The 21257-nt window shown below is 37.3% G+C and overlaps 2 protein-coding genes across 4 annotated transcripts in view; one reads left to right on the forward strand and one right to left on the reverse strand.

Annotated features, from left to right (window-relative positions):
• Positions 1–6711, forward strand: part of BMP6 (bone morphogenetic protein 6) — a 96935-nt gene extending 90224 nt beyond the window's left edge. The window contains exon 7 of one of the 2 annotated variants that reach the window (XM_083826207.1): positions 5906–6711. In XM_083826207.1, the coding sequence (XP_083682333.1) occupies positions 5906–5923 (18 nt within the window). In that variant the 3' untranslated portion in view covers positions 5924–6711. Of the gene's footprint in view, positions 2996–5905 lie in introns of those variants that run through there. The other variant, XM_083826206.1, reaches the window with a different exon arrangement.
• Positions 1307–21257, reverse strand: part of TXNDC5 (thioredoxin domain containing 5) — a 22831-nt gene continuing 2880 nt past the window's right edge. The window contains exons 2-10 of one of the 2 annotated variants that reach the window (XM_083826209.1): positions 19248–19397; positions 17014–17119; positions 15616–15712; positions 13624–13739; positions 11302–11388; positions 9606–9746; positions 6718–6800; positions 3602–3731; positions 1307–2995 (exon numbers count right to left, since the gene is read on the reverse strand). In XM_083826209.1, coding sequence (XP_083682335.1) covers positions 2873–2995; positions 3602–3731; positions 6718–6800; positions 9606–9746; positions 11302–11388; positions 13624–13739; positions 15616–15712; positions 17014–17119; positions 19248–19397 — 1033 coding nt within the window. In that variant the 3' untranslated portion in view covers positions 1307–2872. Of the gene's footprint in view, positions 2996–3601; positions 3732–6717; positions 6804–9605; positions 9747–11301; positions 11389–13623; positions 13740–15615; positions 15713–17013; positions 17120–19247; positions 19398–21257 lie in introns of both variants that reach the window. The other variant, XM_083826208.1, reaches the window with a different exon arrangement.

Raw genomic sequence — 21257 nt, forward strand, 5'->3', positions numbered from 1 at the left:
GTTCATCTTATGAATCCTGATTACGTTCCCAAGCCATGTTGTGCACCTACCAAACTAAATGCCATATCAGTTCTTTATTTCGATGATAATTCTAATGTAATCTTGAAGAAATACAGGAATATGGTAGTAAGAGCTTGTGGATGTCACTGACAAACAGTCTTCACATGGACTCTGTGATTCTTCCATGAACTTCCATACTACCTTCTGTACTTTGATGAACTACCTGACCTTGGGAAAAAAAAAGGTTGACAGAATAGTTTTCCAAACACCATTTATGTGCCTTGTGCAAGAAAAGGGCTTGGGGAACCGCACACTGTGGCGTGAGCAAACAGTTGGAATTCTTAAAACCCAACCCGACGCTGCAGCAGCCACTCAGTTCCGCGGAGCCAGGGCTCGCAAAGCAGCAATATGCCTGCACACATGCTTTACTTGGCTGGGATGGTCTTCATCTCACATAGCAGCTTGGCCTTATCAGTTGCTTGGATGTGTGCTGCAGTTTTACCAGATGGATACCCAAAAGCAGTGAGTCTTTTTGGGGGGGGAGGGAAGGGGACGGTAAAGAAAGAATTGTTAGTACATCAGACTTAGAGCATACATCATGTACAGAATAATATGAAATGCCTAAGGCTAGGAATTGCCTTTTGTCTAGAAGGACCCATTACTACACCTATACTGTTAGTCTCCTCTTGAAACCTGTCATGATATATGCATCTTAAATTGTGCCAAAGCAAACGTTTTGAGTCCCTTGGTCTCCAAGCAGTTTAAACCTGATGCTGCAAGAGTGAGATGGCTTGGCTGCCCCGTGTTAGAAATACTAGCATGAAGTTGGACCCTGACTGGTCTTTTCAGTTCAGACTGGGCAGTCTAGGTTTATACGCTTGTTCTTATGCAACTTCCTTCCACTCCCTGCATGGAGCTGCCTCATCTACTACCACTTACTCAGGAAGGAAGTCAGGACACTTCTCTAGCTGTAGTTCAGATGTAAAAGTTTAGGGGGCCATTCATTCTCTAGCTGGACAATTTATTTACAGGAAGAAAGAATGTCAGCAATTTAGTTGCTCAAGTATTTGCCCAGCCTTTCCCCTTTGACTCATGCAACTAACAAACTGGTATAAAGGATACAATCACATGGTAACCACAGTTTGTCTAGCAGAAGCTAATAGCAAATTGTTTTGATCAATATTAAACACGTATTAAATGCACTTACCTCTGATTCTTGCATTTAAAAGGCTTCTTGTAAATACAAGCTATAATTTATTGCACTTGTCACTGTATATTCATTGTGCTGTATCATTTATAGAAAGACTGCTTTTTTAAGAAGTTTTTATTTAGAAAAAAAATCGCAGTGTAAACAATTGTACTACTTTGATTTTATACAAGAAACTCATGACATTGTGCTTCACTAGAAAGTTGTTAAAAACATAGTAATAAAGGCTTCCTTTAAGGCAGAAGAATATACATTGATCTAATACATCTGCCAGTACAACACTTAGCTTTCATTGTGGATTTTCTTACACATTTTTAGACTGAACAGAACCAAAAGTTCTTGACAGACAGTAAAGTGAAGTACCAGGAGCATTTCACTGAAAAGTTGGTTGCTGTTTTCCTTTTTTATTAAACAAAAAAAAAAAAAAGGAAAAAGTCCCTACTCCATATGATGGACAAAAATCGGCATTTTGACAGATTAGTCAAATTAGCCTTTAGCCATACTCATTCCATGAGTTTCTATGCACACAGGATGGCAGAGTTCCGTCCTCGGTTTGCAGCTGTCACCGTGTTATGACAGTATCTGCAATGTACATTCTTTGGATTTCAGTTACATCTAACATGGAGCATCTTATGCACCAAAGAATAGATCCATATTATAATCCAAGGCAACAGAGAGTGCATGGGCCTAACATTCAAACTTATCAACACTTACAGCTTGGAAAAAGGTTAAGGCTTAAGAAGAGTGGGGAACTATTTCAGACGACTGCAGAACAGCTGAGTGGAAAAATTAAACATTGTACTACTTGATGTTCTATAAGTGCTCTGAATTAGGAGCAGGTCAGCACAAAGTCTGAATTCAGGTTAGGGTAGGAAACGTATGTCATCAGCTCTGAGGTCTAACTGATCATTTAATATTAATGGCTTAGCTATAACAGCACCTATTCACTTTGGCTCTATATAAGTAGAGCATAGTTACTCCTCTGGAGATGGACAGAAGCAGCCTACAAAAAATCCACCTGACATACACTATGGCATCAGTAATGTTCAGGCACATGTTACAGTACCATTACTTTCATTATGGCTAGACCTCCCATGCTGAGAGGATTAACAGGAAACAACCAGCTCATGGTGGCTTGGTATCTTCCAAAAGTGTGTGTGTTTTCAATCTCCCATGACTCTCTGTTTCTTAACCAGCAGCTATATTAAGACAAACAGGTTATAAGTGCAGTTGTAGAGGCAGAAGTTAACACAGCTGCCGCTTTTACCTTTTGTGCAGTTTGTAAGGATTACTTTTTAACCAAATCTAACCCAAAGACAAAAATATTCTGCTGGTGTCCTTAATTTGGTTTTCTTAATGTATTTTAGTCTCAAAGGAAACCATTTACATTTCCTTGCGGGAATGCAGAAATGCAGTAATACTACCAATACTGAAAATATTCTCAGTTTGCACAGTAGGTACATGTTAGTTTTCCTTCACAAGTAGGGTAGCATGTCTTTAACACACACACACAGAGGGAAGATACCAATGTTTAGTACATTAAATTTCCTAAAAACAAACAAAAAAATGCCCTCCCACCCCCCCGTACTATTTAAAAGTTAGCAATTAATTAAATCCCTGAACTACTGTACAAAGACAGCCAGGGATAGAGCATCCAGATTTTTATTACAATTCATCTCTTGCTTGACGCAACACAAAGCTATGCAGCGATTCAAGATCTCTCGTTCCGTTGTGTTCGCTGACCTTCTTTCCACCTCGGAAGAGCAGAAGTGTAGGATAACCGCGTACCTTCAAAAAGACACACACACACACACAAAAAAGAAACTTGTCACTAATTTCCAGACTTACTGGTATTTATCTGACTCTGAAAAGCCACCAAACCACTCTAAACCACTAAAACATTTCAATTAAATAACAAAGAAGAAAAAAAAAGAATTTTCACTGCCAACTGCAATTTTTAAAATTTTTTAAGTGGGAAAATACATGGTCCTCTAGGCTCTAGGCTCTTCCAACAGCAACTGGAATGCCAGCTCCAGCCTTTGTCTTCAACTGTCTGACTACCAACTCTAAAAGCCATCTTTTTTTTCTAGGAACAGAACTATTCAATGACTACCACAATGGCTTTGGTGGTTTCACAATGGGATGGTTCTTAATTTAGGGACTTCTTCACCTTCATCCAATAGTGAGAATGACCAAATCCAAGCAAACTATCCAGGAAAGAAAGTGTGTTACTTTTGCTGATCTCAACTACCTTTTTTCCTTTGGACTAGCTGAGAACCCAGTTTCACTGGCACTAGGCACCCACAACCCAGCAGCCAGCTAGGCTGCACGCTGGAGCCTCTAACATTTGGAACACAATACTATCTAATTCATTTCCAGGTCTTTCACACTTACAGAAAATCTGCTGCAGACATTACGTTCCACGGTGCAGTCTACTTCTGCTATTTTGACATCAGTCAAACCTGGAAATTGCTCTTTGGCAAGGTTCTCCCAAGTTGGAGCCAAGTTCTTACAGTGACCACACCTAGAAACAAAGAGAGAGAGAGAGATTTGTTTAGCAGATACACCTTCTCGTTTATCTCTACTGTCTTATTGCAATATCTGCAAGTTTAACTAGCTGCCTTTCCTATCCCCAAATGATTTAGGCCTCCAACTCCCTTGCCCTATTATGTCAGTAAATGAGCTAAGAAAACAAAAGTGAGTGATTTCATTTAAGTTCAGCACTGAAGTTGTTTCTGGCCTTCATTTGTCTCTTCTGGAATGGTATTCTAGATGTCAGCACATTAACATTTTACTCTACAGAGGAATATGAAACCAAATAAAGATGAGCACAGAGAATACTTAAATGAATGTTAAGCTCATATAGAAATGACCGTGTTTTAGGTAAGGTACAGAATGCCTATAATACAAATTAATTTTTTTAAACAATGACTGAGTTAACTAGTAGTTTGATTTACTTTTCCACTCAGAAGGTACAAACTTCCTGGGAAGAACTTCACTTTCAAGTGTATCCACTACCACTGTACTTTCAGGTAGAGCCAAAATGCAGTCGTGTGGTAGTCCGTAAACTTCACTTAGCAGAAAGAAAAAAATAGCAGATCCTAGTCTGATTTGCATTACATATAGAATTATCCCAGTGATATCACCAATAACACCAAAAAAAAGCCTATTTCTACTTCATTTCCTGATGTTCTAGAATAAGTAAATACAGTAACTTGAGAATGTGGTCCACAGAGTACACACAGTGAAACACTAGTGTCAAAAGAGAAAATGATACTGTAAAATGGCAGGCATTATAGTAAAGTATTAATTTTGTTTATATTTTTAACTTGGCCAAGCCAAGTTCATAACTTGAACTTCTTAAACTGCCTTCAAGAAGAATTCCCAAAGTGCTTTAGATTTTAAGGCTGCATTGCTCATTCTATTCTAACCCAGCTGCACCTTAATTGGGTAATTAGAACAGCCCCGTAATTGCCTTAAGGCTAGATCAGGGCATTTGCAAAAAATAATGAACGATGCCTCTGCAAAAGTTTTCTTAATACAAGCCTGTGTATATTTAAACCACCTTGTTAATGTACAACAGTATAAAAGCATTTCTGACCATGCACAATACTACTAGAACAGGATGACTTTTATGCTTATTACGCAAGTTAACATTAATATTTTTCCAAAACTAACTGAAGAACAGAACTAGCAAGCAACATAATAGTGTTTGCTGAGCCCAACATAAGTTAACCAACTTGGAAGAGAAAAAGGGCATTCATATGCAGTGCACTGTAACTGCATACATAAGCATGACATTGAAAGCTAAAACTAGGATACCAGCTACATAAATATACTTAGTATTTTCCTAAATGGTGGCTTTCTGAACAGTGTGGCCAAGGAGAACATACTGGTTAAGAACCTGTTTCTCTGCAATGCATCCTGAACCACCATCTCTCAGCCTGCCATTTCTGGGAGCCAACAACGCCCCATTAGAATCTCACAAAGGGGATGATGGTTAAGTTGCCATGCTATTGAGAAAAATTAACTTAAAAGGGAGTATGTATCTTTATATCCAACTTTGCCATAAGATTCTCAGATGATGAACTACATCTGCCAACAAGCAGAAATCAAACTAGCATCTTTCTGCTTTGTGCACAGGCATAACCTGAATTTAACAGCCAGTTCTGCTGGTGGTGTAGTACAACAGGCACAGAATCAATCTCAATACCCCACAGTGCACAGAAAGGATAAAGGAATTGAATGAAGAGCAGTGAGCATGAAGGGGTGTGGGATAAGGGTGGTTTCCTAACACAATGGTGGCAGATACTTTCCCATATCCAAAAGCAGACCTTTCAGACATAAAAGAACATGGAAGTGGCTCTCAAGCAGCAAACCACGCTACAGTAAAAGGGAAAACAGAGTGGAGAAGAACTGCATCACTCAGATTATGTAAAAATCAAACTTCCCCTGATACGTCTAGCCTACAGTCAGAAACATGGTTGGACCTACTGGCACAGTTAAGAAACAATATTTTGATATTCATGAGTACATTTAAAAATGGGTTGCATTTGCCTGCGTTGCTTTGTAATAAGTCTTCTGCCACCACAAACAAAAGATCTTTCTATACTCTTCAAGTCCTGCTCTCATTAAATGGCTAGTGATGAAATCAGATACTGAAATTAAGCTTAATTTTCTTTTATCCCCCTACACTAGGTTTCTTTTACTGGCTAGAAGAGCAGACAATGGATGAGAAAGATGGCAAACAAATTCCCTGAAATTCAATGAGGCACAAATAAGATGAAGTCTATAAACCAGATAAAGCAACTTAAAACTTTTTTTTTTGTCTCAGAAAGGGAATAGTAAGAAAAAGGGGGGGGGGGGGGGATATTTGTTCTGTGAGTTGGTAATACTGGGGTCTTATGCCAGCTTGGGTCCCAGGCTCTGCTGGATATGCCAGTAATGGCAGAGACCAGATAGGACATGAAGTTTTTTTCCCTAGTGCTTTCCACTCAGTGTCTACACCTACACCATCTGCATCAGTTACTTCAAGAGTAACAGCCCGTTATCCATAGTTCTATGGTCTGTACCAATTTCCAGGTGCTAAATAACACTTCTAGAAGAGGTTGGTTGTGGCAGGAGAGGTCCCAAAGGCCAGCATGTTCTCCTTTCTCAACCAACACTGCTGATAGCCTCCCTTCTGCTTACCCTAATCAAGGTATGGAAGCACGTTAAGCCTGTGAAGAAAGCTTCACTCTCCTTGTTCCCTGACATTAGCTGGAGTTTGACACAGAAAAGCTTCTCTGCCAGCCTTTCCACAAAGAGGAATCTCAAGAAAGCTAAAAGAGACTGAACATTCTTGCTGTAACTCTTGCCAGCATGCACATTCTTCAGTTATTTCACATTTTAGATCCAGACAAATACCATACTACAAAGAACTCAAAAGACCTATAACAACTAATGTACAAACAGCTTAGAACAACAATAATCATGAAAAATAGGTATAAAAATATGTGTAAACTTCTTACCATGGAGCATAGAATTTAATAAAGGTGATTCCCCTAGCAATAGTTGCATCGAAGTTTTTTTCGGACAGAGAGAGCACTGCAGCCTGCTTAAAAAAAAAAATCAAAACTTTTTGTGTGTACAACATTGGCCAAATGAGCTACTTGAGAGGGAAATTCAAACTGGTAAAGATGATGTTATTGATGATATGAACAAGATTAAAAGCAGAATACCTAGCATTTATCCCTTAGCTGCTTTCCTCCCTTAGCGAGTTGTAGAGAAAGACATATTTCACTATGAATCTCACCCGTGTTTGCAGAAGCAAAACATCCCTACTTCCAGGGGATTCTGCCTGTAGCCAAACTGATAGCTGTTGGAAAAAATCACCTTCACACACTGTCGTACAAGTGTTTCAAAGGAATAATGCTGAGAGCAGTTGGCATCAAGTCTGCAACGGCCACTGGAGAGTTAGTGTAGGGAGGTATTTACTGTGTAATAGGGATGTCTTGACAGCTGCTCTCCCTCTGCTATATATCCTTGTGCTGCACACACAGAGAAAGCTGTTACCAGAGACACATACTCGCCTGCCAAGGGAACATCACCACACCATACTCACACGGATGCTGTGAAGAATTGTTGCTCCTGATAACATCAGGCGCAATGGGATGGGAGTGAAGGGAGGATAGAATGTTGCTTAAAGGCAGTCTCACTGATTGTATGACAGCACAGAACCAGAACAAACTTCATTTCTGCGAGACACTTTTACGGATGGGAGGGATTCAAAATAAATAAATCAGTGAGTGAATCTCATGCCTGTAAAGGCTTCAGATTCAAATGAAAGCAAAGCAAAAAACAGGAGTGCAGCTGAAAGGATTTTCAATTCTACTTTTAACCCAGTAAGAGTTTTATGAAAAGACGCCAAAGAGAGACTTGAAATTACAAATTAAAGGTACTGGATAAACTTTTACTGTAAATGACTGTTAGTTCATCAAATTAAGTTATTCCATTAAGTTGAAGTGGTATCACCTCTAAAAAATTATTTGCAAACTAGATATCATACTTAGTTATTAATTACAAAATATTAAATTAATAAAAAATGACAGTAAATATGTATTCCTCTATTATGAGCTGTTCCAAACATCATTTACAATCTAAGATACCAAATCTGCAAAACCCATAAAAAATGTCCTCCGCATAGTAAATATAGTTACATAGTAAAACACATTTCAAAGATGTGTAGATTACTATCAGAATAGCAGAGCATAGCTATAGAGCTATACAACCACAAAATTGAGTGTAATATCGGACAGCTACATTTTAGCTTGGTTTCTTAGGAAAATACAGCTTATGCAACCACTTAATCTGGTCATCTGTTGCTCACCCTGCCTTAATACATCTGGATCATTTTTGAGTAATTTTAGTGAAGTGTGACTGAACTGCAGTCTCATGGATGTAAAAGTTCAATTTTTGTGAAAGGACTAGCATGTATTTGGCCCATATAATTGGAGAATCCACAATGGGACACACATTTGGAGTCAGAACTCATTGCTTTGTTGCCTGTGGTGCCAGCTGTGGGCTAGCCCCTTGTTTCAAAACCCATGAAAAGAAAAGCAGAACCAAGGTGTCTGAAGATAAGCAACGAAGAAATAGGGGCATCCACAGCTGGGGTGTAAAATTGCAAAGACTAACCTTAGTTCTACACTGCGTCTACTATTATTTTGCAAAAAATTCCCCCCACAATCTCCTCCTGTTTGCATGTGTGGCGGTGCAATCAAGGCGTAAGTGGGAATTTGCATCACATGTGGTTTGTTATTTCTCTAAAAATAGAGAGAAGACTAATTACTTTCTGCATTGTACTACCACCAGCTTGTTAATGTCTTCCAAATATGAGGCCGATTTAAAAAAATAGTTTTTGAGGGACATGAAAATTGCAAAACTAACATCACTTTTTGTTAGCCACCTTATATAAGATGAGTAACCCAAATGGAAAAAGTGAAATGGGAAGGATAATATTCTCTTGTGAGAAACTTGAGTATAAACTGTATTTATGTTAATAAGATAGACACTTTTTAATTATGTAAGTTCATTCTACATCACAAGGGAGTGTTAAGTCACCATCCTTATTTTCTGGACAGAGTTGTGTTCTCTACGTTTGATAACAAGCTATGCTTTAAAATGATCCCTGATCTTTCAACCTTGCCAATTTTACATTCAGCTGCAAGAAAAATGACAGATGAAAAGCAGAAGTGATTAAAAAAGACAGAAAATTACATGACATGAAGTACAGCTGTGCAGAGGTGATTAAGTTATTCCTGACAATTCCTTGGCAACATTCATAACCCCTGTAGCTCCTACAACCAAGATTAGAGTAAGTCTCCAAGCCCCGAGAGTTTTATTGCCACAGCACACATTACCCTGACACATCTAGATCAGTCTTCATGACCTTTGCTTGTTTGTTGTTTCTGCAGATAGGCTGAAAGAATGGGACAGTGACTTTTTTTAGTGGCTCAGTGCTGTTTGCTGTCTCCTTAGGTTCAAGTGAGAATCTTGCAAGTGACACTCATCTCCATAGCAACTAAGTATGCTGTCACACAGACAGGTGCCCGTAGTTCAGCACACCAAAAAAGACTGCACTTATGCCACTCTGGCTAAACCACTTATTGCAACCATAAAAAAAGGAGGCAGGTATTTTTCACATTCTCCAATTCAGCGGGTTAGTAAAAGTATCACTGAGATTTATGGTCTGATTCCACTCATTATTTGCTTTTTTAAAAAGTAGGAAAATATTTGGTACCATTTACATCTAGAAATTTTCAGTCTATCAGAGGGAGAAACACATGGAAGACTTGGACAGGCTGCTGAAACAGTTTGAACAGTTTCTATACAATTGCAGAGTGCAGGAACATCTTACCTCAGCCTGGGGTGGTTCTGCAGGTGGCTGTGGGGCTTCCGTGGGTTTACTTGCTGGTGGTTCTTTCCCAGAGCTCTGCAGTTGGGAATCCACGTACTCCCTTAAGGAATCAAAGTCCCTCTTCCCTTTGTACTGGTCACCCTACAATTATCAAATAGTTTGCAGAAGTGTACTTATGTAGTTAATCTAGCAAATAATTATCAGAACAACGTAAGATTGCTAACTGTAAACATATTTATAATATGATTAGCTAGCCTTTAAACCTCTCCATGGCATTCTACTCACCCCATGTCTTCAGGATTTGCCATAGATTCTGTTGTACCAGAAGGAAATAAGCTAAAATTTCTTTCAGAGAAAGGTATTTTAGAAGTAAGCACCTAGAAGTAAATTTCAGAAACTTTTCCACTTTGATCTTTCTCTCGCTCTAGCCAGCATTCTTAATGTTTTATTTTTGTGAACCTAAAGCTCCTGCAAGGAATAATAAAATACCCATTGCTATCTGGTGGTGGTCTCTGTTTCTGTGAGAGCCCTGTCCGATGCAGGGGTCTATATCACAAAGGAATTTTAATTTAAAATAATGCGGGAAGCCTGTACCTGCTTGTTTGTATCCATTTCAGCAGAGTGGGGTCAATGCCAATTCATTCCTCCCAGGGCTGCTGCTGCCTCTAACCGACATGAATGTTGTGATGCCAGATTTCAGTTATGACAAAGGGGATGATGGTACTATGGACAACAATGCTGGAAGGCTGAAGCAGCCCTCCTCCTCCCCCTCCTTACTGGAAAGTACAATAGCGGCTGAAGAGATTTCCAGGAATCTCTGTGTCACATTATTGGAAAGTTGTTGGACTTGGTTTTGTGTTTTTTTACTTTTAAATGTATTGTATAAGGCAATGAAGGAACATGTGATTCTGATGGCAGTATGTCACCAGGGAATACCAACACTGCCAATGGAGAAAAAACAGTTTGATGTCAACAGAAATACATTGTTCAGACTAACAGCTGAGATTCATCTTGACCAAATACAACAGCAGTGATCTGGCTTCTTCTTTCACTTGATTCAAATAAGTCAGAGCAACTTAATCTTCAGTAATTACAAAGGGTCCAAAAAAATGATCTTGCTTGTTGAGAAAAAACACAGCTAACTTTTCTACACTGAGATATTAGTTCTTGCAAAGTGTCATGCCTTTTGTAGCTATTTGAGAAATAAAAATAAAAAAGATGGAAAATAATTCTGGAGTAACAGCAGAACATTTCTTGTTCTTCAAACTCAATCTATTTACAGACCAAAGTATATCTAACTGAAAATGCCTCTAACCTTGGATGTGCCCCCTTGTCTAACTTGTGCACTCTCTCTGAAGTTACATGTGATAACTAACACTACTATTTATATACGTTTGTTCGCTACTGTTCAAGTATACAGTATTTATAAATATTTTACTTTCCCATAACTTCAGAATATTATATTTCTTTGAATTGCTACAAGGAAAAATGTCAACTGGGTGCACAGAACAGCTCTAACTTTTATCTGTGGATCAAGTATACCTCTTCCAGTATCAGTCTGAACCTCAAACATCTTCTGTGTCACAAGGGGATTTTCAAATATGAAATTGATCTTTTTTCCCCCCAGGATCTAAGCATAGCCCGCATATTATCCAGGAAAAAATGGTCTGATCTTTTGCTGAGCTTGCAGACTCACCTTTTCACCATTCCTAAACCAGAGGAGTGTGGGATAGCCACGAACTTGGTTGTCAGAGCAGACCTCATAATGCTGGGTACAGTCAACCTACGTTTTGAAAAAAAATATAAAACATTCAGTGTATAAAATAGATACTTGTTAAACATCATAGTCTCTCTTATGTTTACAAGTCTCAGAAAAATACATGAACAAGCAATACATGGCTTGGCAAAAGCTGATGCGAAGTACTGTCTTGGGAACAGTTATGTCTCCTTCCAAATAGTGGTTTGGTTATAGAATTGGGAGGCTGTGTGTATGTTTGCTTTTATTTCAGGAGGGATCAAGGAGGGAGGTATGGATTGAAGGAAGTAGAAACAGTAGCAAGGAACAACGGAAACATAATTAAATATCACAGATAAGCACTTGGAATTATCTGAATAAAATTGCTGCAAAGACAACACAAAACACTAGTGTGAGAGAGCTTTTAAGTGAAGATTTATTGGCTCATCCATTTTGTAAAAGACTACTCTTTAAAATCAGAAAAAATGTCAACAGCTACCAAGTTAACTGTATTCCAAGGGAAAATCCAAGTGCACAGCAACATTCAATTCTAATTTGTCATAAAAAAATCTATAAAGTTACCAGTTCACGATCTTTTTTGAAGCAAAGAAAAAATATAACTTAAGCACTGGAGCCTTTTCTCTAGGCTTGGATTTTGAATTTGACATTAAAAACACTTTGCCTCAGATCACTGAAGATCAGTTCTAAAGATTAAACACAATCCTGCCAGTAGATAGCATTGCTGTTAAGACACTTATTTCTCCAGATTACATGAAGGTCATAGTTCAGCCTTCTTAGAAACAGTTGTGTTTCCTGTTTACTTACAGACATACAATCTCAACAACATGTGTTTCAATTAGTTTTGTAAGGTATACAGTTACACAAAATCGACTAGGCATGGAGACAAATCTCAGTGGCTTTATTACGCAACAAATATCAGCAACTGTAGCTGTGAACATGACAGAATTGAATACAACATAAATTTGGGATTTTTAAGATTTTTTTTTCTCTGGATAACAGAGAATGGTAACTTCAAGAAAACAATTAAGCTAAGCAATGATTTTATCGGGCATTCCAGGTTCTCAAGAAGTAAATCAGCATATGGACATTTTGTACAAAGAGTATCATAGGAGCATTAGCCTCTGATATTTTACTCTTAGAAGGAATCGTACTTTATATCTACCGGGTCTCAAAAAGTGTATATATAAGTCTTCTCTAAAGTTTAACCATGCTGACCTGTTCTGTACATCTACAGCATATCTGAATTAGAGAATTTTCAAAAGGCTTTCATGGAAAAAAAAAAGAAAACAAAAAACCAAAAGTCAAGCTCATCACCCCTAGTAATAGCCAAAAACTTCATGAGGGCAGAGATGTGAGATTGCCAATTTCTTGTCCCTCTGCAGGACTGACACCACTGCTAACTGCAGTCTTTCAGATCAGTGGAACCAATCTGAAAGTTTAAGGATATGGAAGCTGAGCCCAGTCAGTTTTCCACTGCTGGCACATACAGGGAGATTTGCAGCATTAGCCACTTGGACTTAGGTATGGGTCAGCAAATAAAGCCAGTAACTGCAATTGCCAGACCACCTCCATACCTCTGCATAGATGTCTCTCCACGTACAAGTAACAAGTTCCCATGGTAAATACACCACAGAATCTGGTTATCATCCCTAAGGGAAATAGCAAAGCAGGAGAAGATATCAGTTTTTAGGGTGGAAGACCCTCTGAAACCTTTAGAAAGTTCAATGGGGGTAAACAGGAAAAATAAAATTAAAAAAAAATTTGAAAAATAATTAATCATAAAGAACCCTGTAGGTCTGAAACTTGCTAAGGAATCCAATGCTGTAAAAAGCAAACTACAAGTCACTTTCCCACTCAAAATAAACAGTTAAGTCTATCAAGTTCTGACAGAGGGGAAGCCTAAGAAAAGAAATCTCAAAATATTATTCCCTGCCTCTGAAACATTTAGACTTTTTCCTAATGCTCTCTGAAAAACAAGGAGCAGTATTTGATGTTTCTAACAAGTCCTTGCTTAAAATGAGGGAGTCCTGTCAATTGTAACAAAATAGACATCTCTTCAAAACAGAGTGAAATATGGAATGTGCAAGAAAAAAAATAACCATCTCAAAATTAAAATAGGAACTATGAATATAAAAGGATTTAAGAGCCGACAAAGAAAATGACTGTTATTTTTAAATCACAGAACGAATATCATGATACTTGAATGAAACATTCATTCGTATAAAACACGTTTTCAGATTAAGAAAAGGTTACTTCACTTACCTTGCCAATCTTTACACTTTCTGAATGTTCAAAGGCTTGAGCCAGCTGCTCCCACATTGGGGCCAAAGCCTTGCAATGACCACACCAAGGAGCAAAGAATTTGATAAAGTGATTACCTTTGAAGTCAAAGAAAAGAAAAAAAGATGTAACCCCTTTGAAATTAATTTGGCTGCCATTAATGGCTAGGTATTAATCTCAGTCTGCAAATTTATCATGGTATTTCCTGAGTTAAAGATAGGAAATACTGTGAATAAAAGGCCAGGGCAAAATATTTCAGCAATTAGGTTTTCGATATTGTACACAGTCCCAAAGCGTTGCCAATTTCCCTGAAAATCCAAACAGCTTCACAACCTCAAGCCAACAAATGAGATATTAAAACTACGGCATTTTTAACCTTACCACTTGCTAGAATGTCTAATTCTATTACATCAATCACCTCCCTATTACAGAGTAGAAAGAACCACCAAGTAGCACGTATTTATAACAGCATAAATCCAAGTAAGTATTAGATTTCAACTTACAGATCTCTAAGCAAACACCACTGCATTGAGTCCCTGAGCTACCTAACTAATTTTGTTCAGCTTTCAATGCACCCTCTTTCTGCCCTGCTCTTTGCATTTTCATGTTAACTATTCAGAAAGCGCTGTACAGATTCCATGAATAGAAATTCTTTGTAGAATTTCATAGTGTTTCATAGAGAGGAGAGTCTCTGTACTATCTCATACTAATGCTTCATTTAAAAGTGTTATCTTAATTGCAGAGTAGCAGAATATGTAATTTCCTTCAATTAGAATCACTACTAATTCAAGATGCTGCATGCTTTTGCACACATCAAAGCAATGCTCTGTTAATGCAAAATAAAATGAAGTTAATTAAAACAAGAAAAAAAATAATTTGAAGGAAGTAACAGCTATTGTGGGAAAACTCTTTTTAATAGAATTACAATCCTTTGAAGACTACTTTGGGGCTGATATTACTAGAATTTCTTTCTAGTTTGAGGGCTTGTTCACAGAAGAATGTCAGATGAAAAACGCCAGAAAAACACTACAAAATGTAAACTGCAATAGCTCACTCTAATTTGTCTATTCTGCATCAGGAATACTTTCATACTGATTGACTTGCTTTGCTTTGGTCACGTAAAGAGCATACTGAAATTTCTTATGAAGGAATTAAGAACATCTAGTCAAAACCATCTATTCTGTATCACATACTCTGTGATATACTCTCTTCTCTGATAGAAAAAAAAAATCTTTTATCCCTAGAGCACAAAAAATGTAGAGGAAGACTATTTTTAAGAACAAAAGTAAACCTTCCAAGCAGAACTGCTAAGCCTCCAGCTAAATTTAAGCAATGAACTTTCTGTAATTGAAGTTCAGAGACAACAAAAGCTTTACAGATGGTTATAAACCTGATCAACTCTTGGGTATCACCATAAGAATACCTCCTCCACTGGTGTATGAATGCCAATGGGTACAGCTTAAAAACATTTACACATACACTAAACTTAACAATTGACACTATCTTCTCAGACTGTAAACTTGTTTAATGCTCAGTGTGTCCCTGATGGTGGAGAGAAGAATACATAAAGAATTTTCATGTAATTCTCTGTTAAGCCACACATACGGGGAATTTTTTTTTAAGTTCACTGCACAAAACATTCCTTTACACTTGACAATATTTCTAATTAATTAATGGTTAGTTTAGTAAGCTTTAGTATCTATCTCGCTTGTGTCATCACATGGGCACAGACCATATATCTGGCCTTAACTGTACTGTCTTCTGGAATACTGTTCTTAAATTTTCTTATGGCGTGCAATGCGTAATTAAACTACAGACTTTTTACACAGTGTGTAGTTTCATCCTCTTTTCATTAGGTGTTACTGGAAAATAAAGTGGGAGGGAAGTACCTAGAAAACTAACATTTCTGTTGCATACTTCCCACTAGTTATGTCTCTGTAAGCAGGTATCTTGTGCTTATGAAAAAACAGTTACCTTCTGCTATGTGCATCTTGAAATTGTCTGCTGAGAGTTCATACATTCCCTGCTTAGGTTCAGGGGCTTTGGGTGGTTCCGCAACAGCTTCTGGATCCTATTCATGAGAAAAGTTAATTTGTATTTGCCTCATTCAGTAAATGCACAGTATTTGATTCCTGTATAATGCCCTTCTGTGGTAGTGTTATAAACCCTGCACTCTGAAAATTTAAATTCCTAAAGCTATCTTCCCAATTTACCTTGATTTAGGTATCTTAACATTTCCTAGCAAACTATTACTTGAAAGCAAAATGCAATATAGTGTACCAAGTAGAAAAGACACAATAAAACAATTACTGGAATAAGTCTTTCACTGTGATGTAGTACAGTCACACTCCGCAGTAATTACTATGGCATTTGAAACATCACCATATATAAATATGTGTAGATTACTTTACTCTACAGCTTCATGTATCAGCCACATCTGCTGATGTTTCAAAAATACCACCAGTTTTGGTGGTATTTTCGCTATTTAAAAATAGGTAGTGAAAAAGCTATTTTCTGCTGCTCTAATGCAGTAAAGAGGACCTAATGGTCCTGGTAAAGGTAGCAAAAACAGAAAAAGTGCAAATACTTTATACGTAAGTTGCAGCAAACTCATTGGCACTTGGCAAAAGCAAAAGACGACTTTGTAGATACTAGGTGAGAACTGGAAATAATCATTTAAAAACTGCAAAGTAAATTTCTTAGTTTAGGATTTAATGCTTAGCTATTAAAAAAGATCACAATTTCTTTTATTTGAATATAAATGTTCAAACTGTGACCAGCAATGACCGTAGATTTATATTGATTAGAAACAGCTATTACAACGTTAATTTTAGGCAAGGCTTACCTAATATACGCAAGTACTAAACTCCTAGTTTTCCCTAGTGATGATACTAGTTTAACTTACTTTACTGATTATTTAAAACCCTTTCTGTAGGCTACAACATTATCAGCTAATAACTGAGCTAAAGACGGCATCGCATGTTGTTAAGAGGAAATTGAGCCCAATATAAATGCAGTTTATCCTGTATTACAGCTAAATTGCTTTTCTTACTCTAGAGACATTATAGACTACTGGTGTTAATGGAATTTACACAACAAATTTACACAACACTTAAAATGTCAAAATGCTAAACATTAAAAATTGCACTATGTACGTTAGCTTTAAATATAGGAACCAAGGGCAGGTCATAGGATGGCAGTTTTAATTATTATTCTGATATACGTGGAAACTGTTCCGTATTGTTACTACTACCAGACTTTTATACTCAGGAGCATATTTCCCCATAGTGAGGGAAACCTAACCTATAGACATGACAGATCAGCAAGTCTGCAGAAGGAAATATTTCCTTTTCCTATTCCCATTTCACTTACAGATGGTTCCTCATTTAGTTTCTCCAACATCCAGTTTTCCAGTGCCTGGAGGTCTCTAGGGCCTTGGTATTTCAGAGGTTCTTGTCCTGGTTTAAGCAGCTTTAAACTAAAGGATTAAAATGTAGAAAAGAGTGAGATAAAAATTTTTGCACATGAAACATTCTCAGTGTTAACATACTTTACTAATTCAGAGCAATTCAGGCTTAACAGCTTTCTTGACTATTCACATCAGCATCTGAAATCTCTCCCAGCTAGAAGGAACATGTCCACAACTTAAGACACCTTTTTCATTCCCATGTAAGCTTTTAAAGGGGATTTTAAAAATAGCAAACAGAAATGCCATGTTAAAAATCAATATATCTTACTATTACTTTGACCAATAAACAAGAGCAAATAAAACACTGCAGAGTTCAGGTCTGGGGATAATCACTTGTTATGCTTATGAATCCTATTTCAGTTTGCCAAAAAAGCATTATTTTTGTTTTGCTCTCCCCTCTCCATCACCAAGGGAAAAATATACAAAGCCTACTTTCCTAGTAATTTCCTTCTCATGTTTTGTTTCCCATTTATTAAACTGATTAAAAACACACTGAAACAAGTCGATACAAAAATACTGTATATTGTAATACAAAAAAATTCAAGACTTCATGACTATATCATTTAATAATTGCTGTCAAAACTTTTCCATAAAATACCCAAAGCTTTTACTATTAAATATTTTAGTTAAAATTGGAAATGCATTTGCTAAAGGGACAATACCAAACTTCTGACCTAGTCTTATCTTTTAAAGCAAATCATAATTAGTTTCAATCACTGCTGTCACCCAGATTCAGCTTCCCTTGCCAAGCTGTTATTTTGCACTACGTTTTCTTTTCTTTCCTTTTTTTTTTTTTCCCCCCTTCTTTAAATGTTTTTGCTCTCTGCTCATTCCACAGGTTGGGAAAAATGAACACACGAATATGTTGAAAAAGCCACATAATGCAAGTAATATTACATATCCATTACATATCCAAAAATGATAATACATATCCATTAGTTTTTTTCTTACTCAAAGTCTCTGCCATTCATTCTATTTTATAAGGAACAGCACCACAATATAAACTATTCAAATACACAAACACAACCAGTGTTTGCTTCTGGGGATATTAAAATAAAGTTGCAAAATTCATTGTTTCTTGATATTTCTAGTGGAACTAAGCCACAAATTGCCCTTAAGAACAATTCCTACTTCAGTGAGGGCTTTGCTATTTATAACTCTCAACTTGTAATCAGTGACACTCATCTGTGTCAAAGCAAGCGTAGCCATGAGTGTAGTCACGTTCAGTCCATTGCTGGGGTCAGCAGTAACACTAGACAAAGTGAGCCAAGAGAAGGAAAAACACAGGCTGAGGAAGGACTATGGAAGACTACATTCTCCATTTATCCACTAAGATGAGTTACTAGCAAAGCAGTTGAATCAATTTTTTCAAGAAGCTTTAAAGAAGACACAAATGAAAAAAATCCCATTGCTCCTTTTTAGCAGGGAAAAAGGAAGTACAGGTATCCGACTCAAAAGCACTAACTAGGCTGACCTCTCATAGATGTTCTAGATCATGTTCTGCCTATCAAAGCCGAAGCAGTAAGACATTTATCGCTTTTAACAGGATAAGCATAAGCACCTTAAACTCCAACTGAACTTCTCCCAGGCCAGTATAAGCAAAATTACCCAGAAAAGTCTGTACAACATCACCACTGCTATGCTAAATTCTGCTATTAATTTATAATTTTATGAGGACCCAGTTCCCTCAAAAATTTAACAGATAACCCATACATTAATGAAGAATGGTGCAGTGTACTGACAAACTTGTGACAAATTATTTTTTAAAAGACCATTAACTAGTTCTTTTTGGTTAGATAGACCAGACCAGTTCTATCATGCACATCACGGCTGCATAATGTACTATTGCTTGAGAAAATGGTACTCTAGGAGAAAAAGTGGACAATTCTGGACTTTATTTAAACAGTCAGGACATGAAACAGTTTCTTCAACAGAAAAAAAAAGAGTAAGAGTAGTATACATCACATGGTACTTTGCAACATGGTAAAGGGGCTTAAATTGAACATAGATGAGATCCAAAATGCTACAGAGAAAAATACCAAAAAATAGAGCTTAGAAGTTAACTTCAACAAGTTGGCAGAGGATCATGGAAAACCAAAAAAGAAAGAAACAGGACCAGATCTCCTTTTATACTTACGTAGGGTATCCTCGGACACCAAATTCAGAGCACAGTGGAGCATCTGTGGTACAATCCACTTTAACAACATAGACCTGTGGGTTTTCCATGTTGTTGTATTTATCTCCCAAATCATTCCAAGTTGGCTGCAGACGCTGGCAATGTCCACACCTGCGACAGAATGAACAAAATATTTTCAAGTAGCTGCTCTGTTTAGAGGGCAATGATTCGATGGAGAAGTCATACACAGAACAGTCAAAGATTTTGATAAATTTAAAAATAGTTCAGTTGGAAATCTTCCATACTCAAGCACCGTTACAGTAAGTAACGGCAAATACTACTATGCAATGTAGAACAACATTGCAAACACACCTTGTAAAAATTGTCAAGAGAAAGCCTATTGAGCACCCTCTGAACTTAGTGAGGCTATCAAGAAAAGCTCTCTGCATCTTCCAACCGTCTAGAAAAAAATCACATGAGGCTGTCCGGCTTTCTTAATTCAACATTTCAAAATACTGTTTTTTTAAGCAGCAGGCAAGAAGTTCATGGTTCGTAGTCTCTTTGCAAGTCTCTTTGTGTACATCACTGGAATTGTAACTCATGAATCATGAAACACATCAGGCACTAAAATCTCAACAGGGTTTCTCAAAATCCTCCAATGCTGTGTTTTGCCCCTGCAGCACACTATAAACTATGTTTGCATATACACAGAAAAGTGGCCTACTACAGTTGCTGTTAACAGCAACTCTCTGGAAGTAGAAAATGACTATTATTCTTCTCATTAATTTTCTAGTAGTTCTAGCCATTATAGCAATACCCTATTCCTGTAAATAACTATGATGAAAAATGTTACGGAATGCATTTTCATTTCTCTTTAATAGCTGCTTTTGCCAATCCTTCAAGACATCTAGAAATACATAATTGGATTAACTGAAAACATTTTCAACCTGGCAGTTTGAAAGCTGTTTTTGCCCTTGACATGACCTAGAAAGTCTACTTTTTAAAGCAACAATTAAAACAGCATTGGGACTCAAGAGTAAATTGCTTCTTAGTCTCTCCAAAGATCCCATTTAAAAAATTCACGTATACAGATGGTTTTGAGTCCATTTATAGAAAAGCTGCACGGATTCACACCTTTCCACAGGTACCCTAATATCATTAACACAAAATAAAACCAACTTTCCATCTTAACAAGGTTGTTGCAGTTGGTTGGAGGGGTAACATATTCCCGCTATGTGGAGGAATATGACCTTCCATATGATCTCATTCTGAATTGTAATGGTGAAGGAACACAATGCACTACTACTAAAATTAAGTATTCCTTAAATATTTAACTTCAGACTGAACTCCCTCCACAATCAACTCATCATGAAGCTTGAATAGGAGAATTTTGGATTCTCTGGTCCCCTTCCCTAATGGCTGTGGAAATTTTAAACATAATGAGTACTGCCTAGTGATATAGAACTGAGCGTGGAAATCTATGTCAGGAAATTTCAAGTAATAAACCTTCTTTTTTAAGCACAGAACAGAGCTGCCTTATCCATATTTAACACTGTGATCTCTGCTATATGCAGTTCCACGCTCCCTTCCTTCTTCAGATTATATGAGCTGAAATTGAAAATAAACCACGAAAAAGGTTGATAACTGAATCACTAACTGACTTGTTAGTCATTCTTGGTTTTCATATAAATTCAGTATTACACGTAAGGAAGCAGAATGCAAGACAGTCCCTGAAAGATTTTTTCTAGAATTCATAAGGTGTTGCTACGAACAACATAAAATCAAGAAGTCAAAAACAAAGAGAGCAAGACCATGTAACGTGTCCCTCCTAGGCCCATGTACCTACACAGTCATTTATTGCTATCACTCCCTATTAATCAGTTGGACTGGAGAAACAGCTAGTTTTCCCACTGGGGATGGCAGATACCTGGGAGTCAATGAGGAGTCCTGCTATTCCTTCCCTGCATGGGCTAGGGAGGTGCAGGAGTTCATAATCTCTGCATAGAAACATAAATGAAGATCCGAAAGAGA

This window comes from Anser anser, assembly GCF_964211835.1.
Source record: "Anser anser genome assembly, chromosome: 2".
NCBI lineage: Eukaryota > Metazoa > Chordata > Aves > Anseriformes > Anatidae > Anser > Anser anser.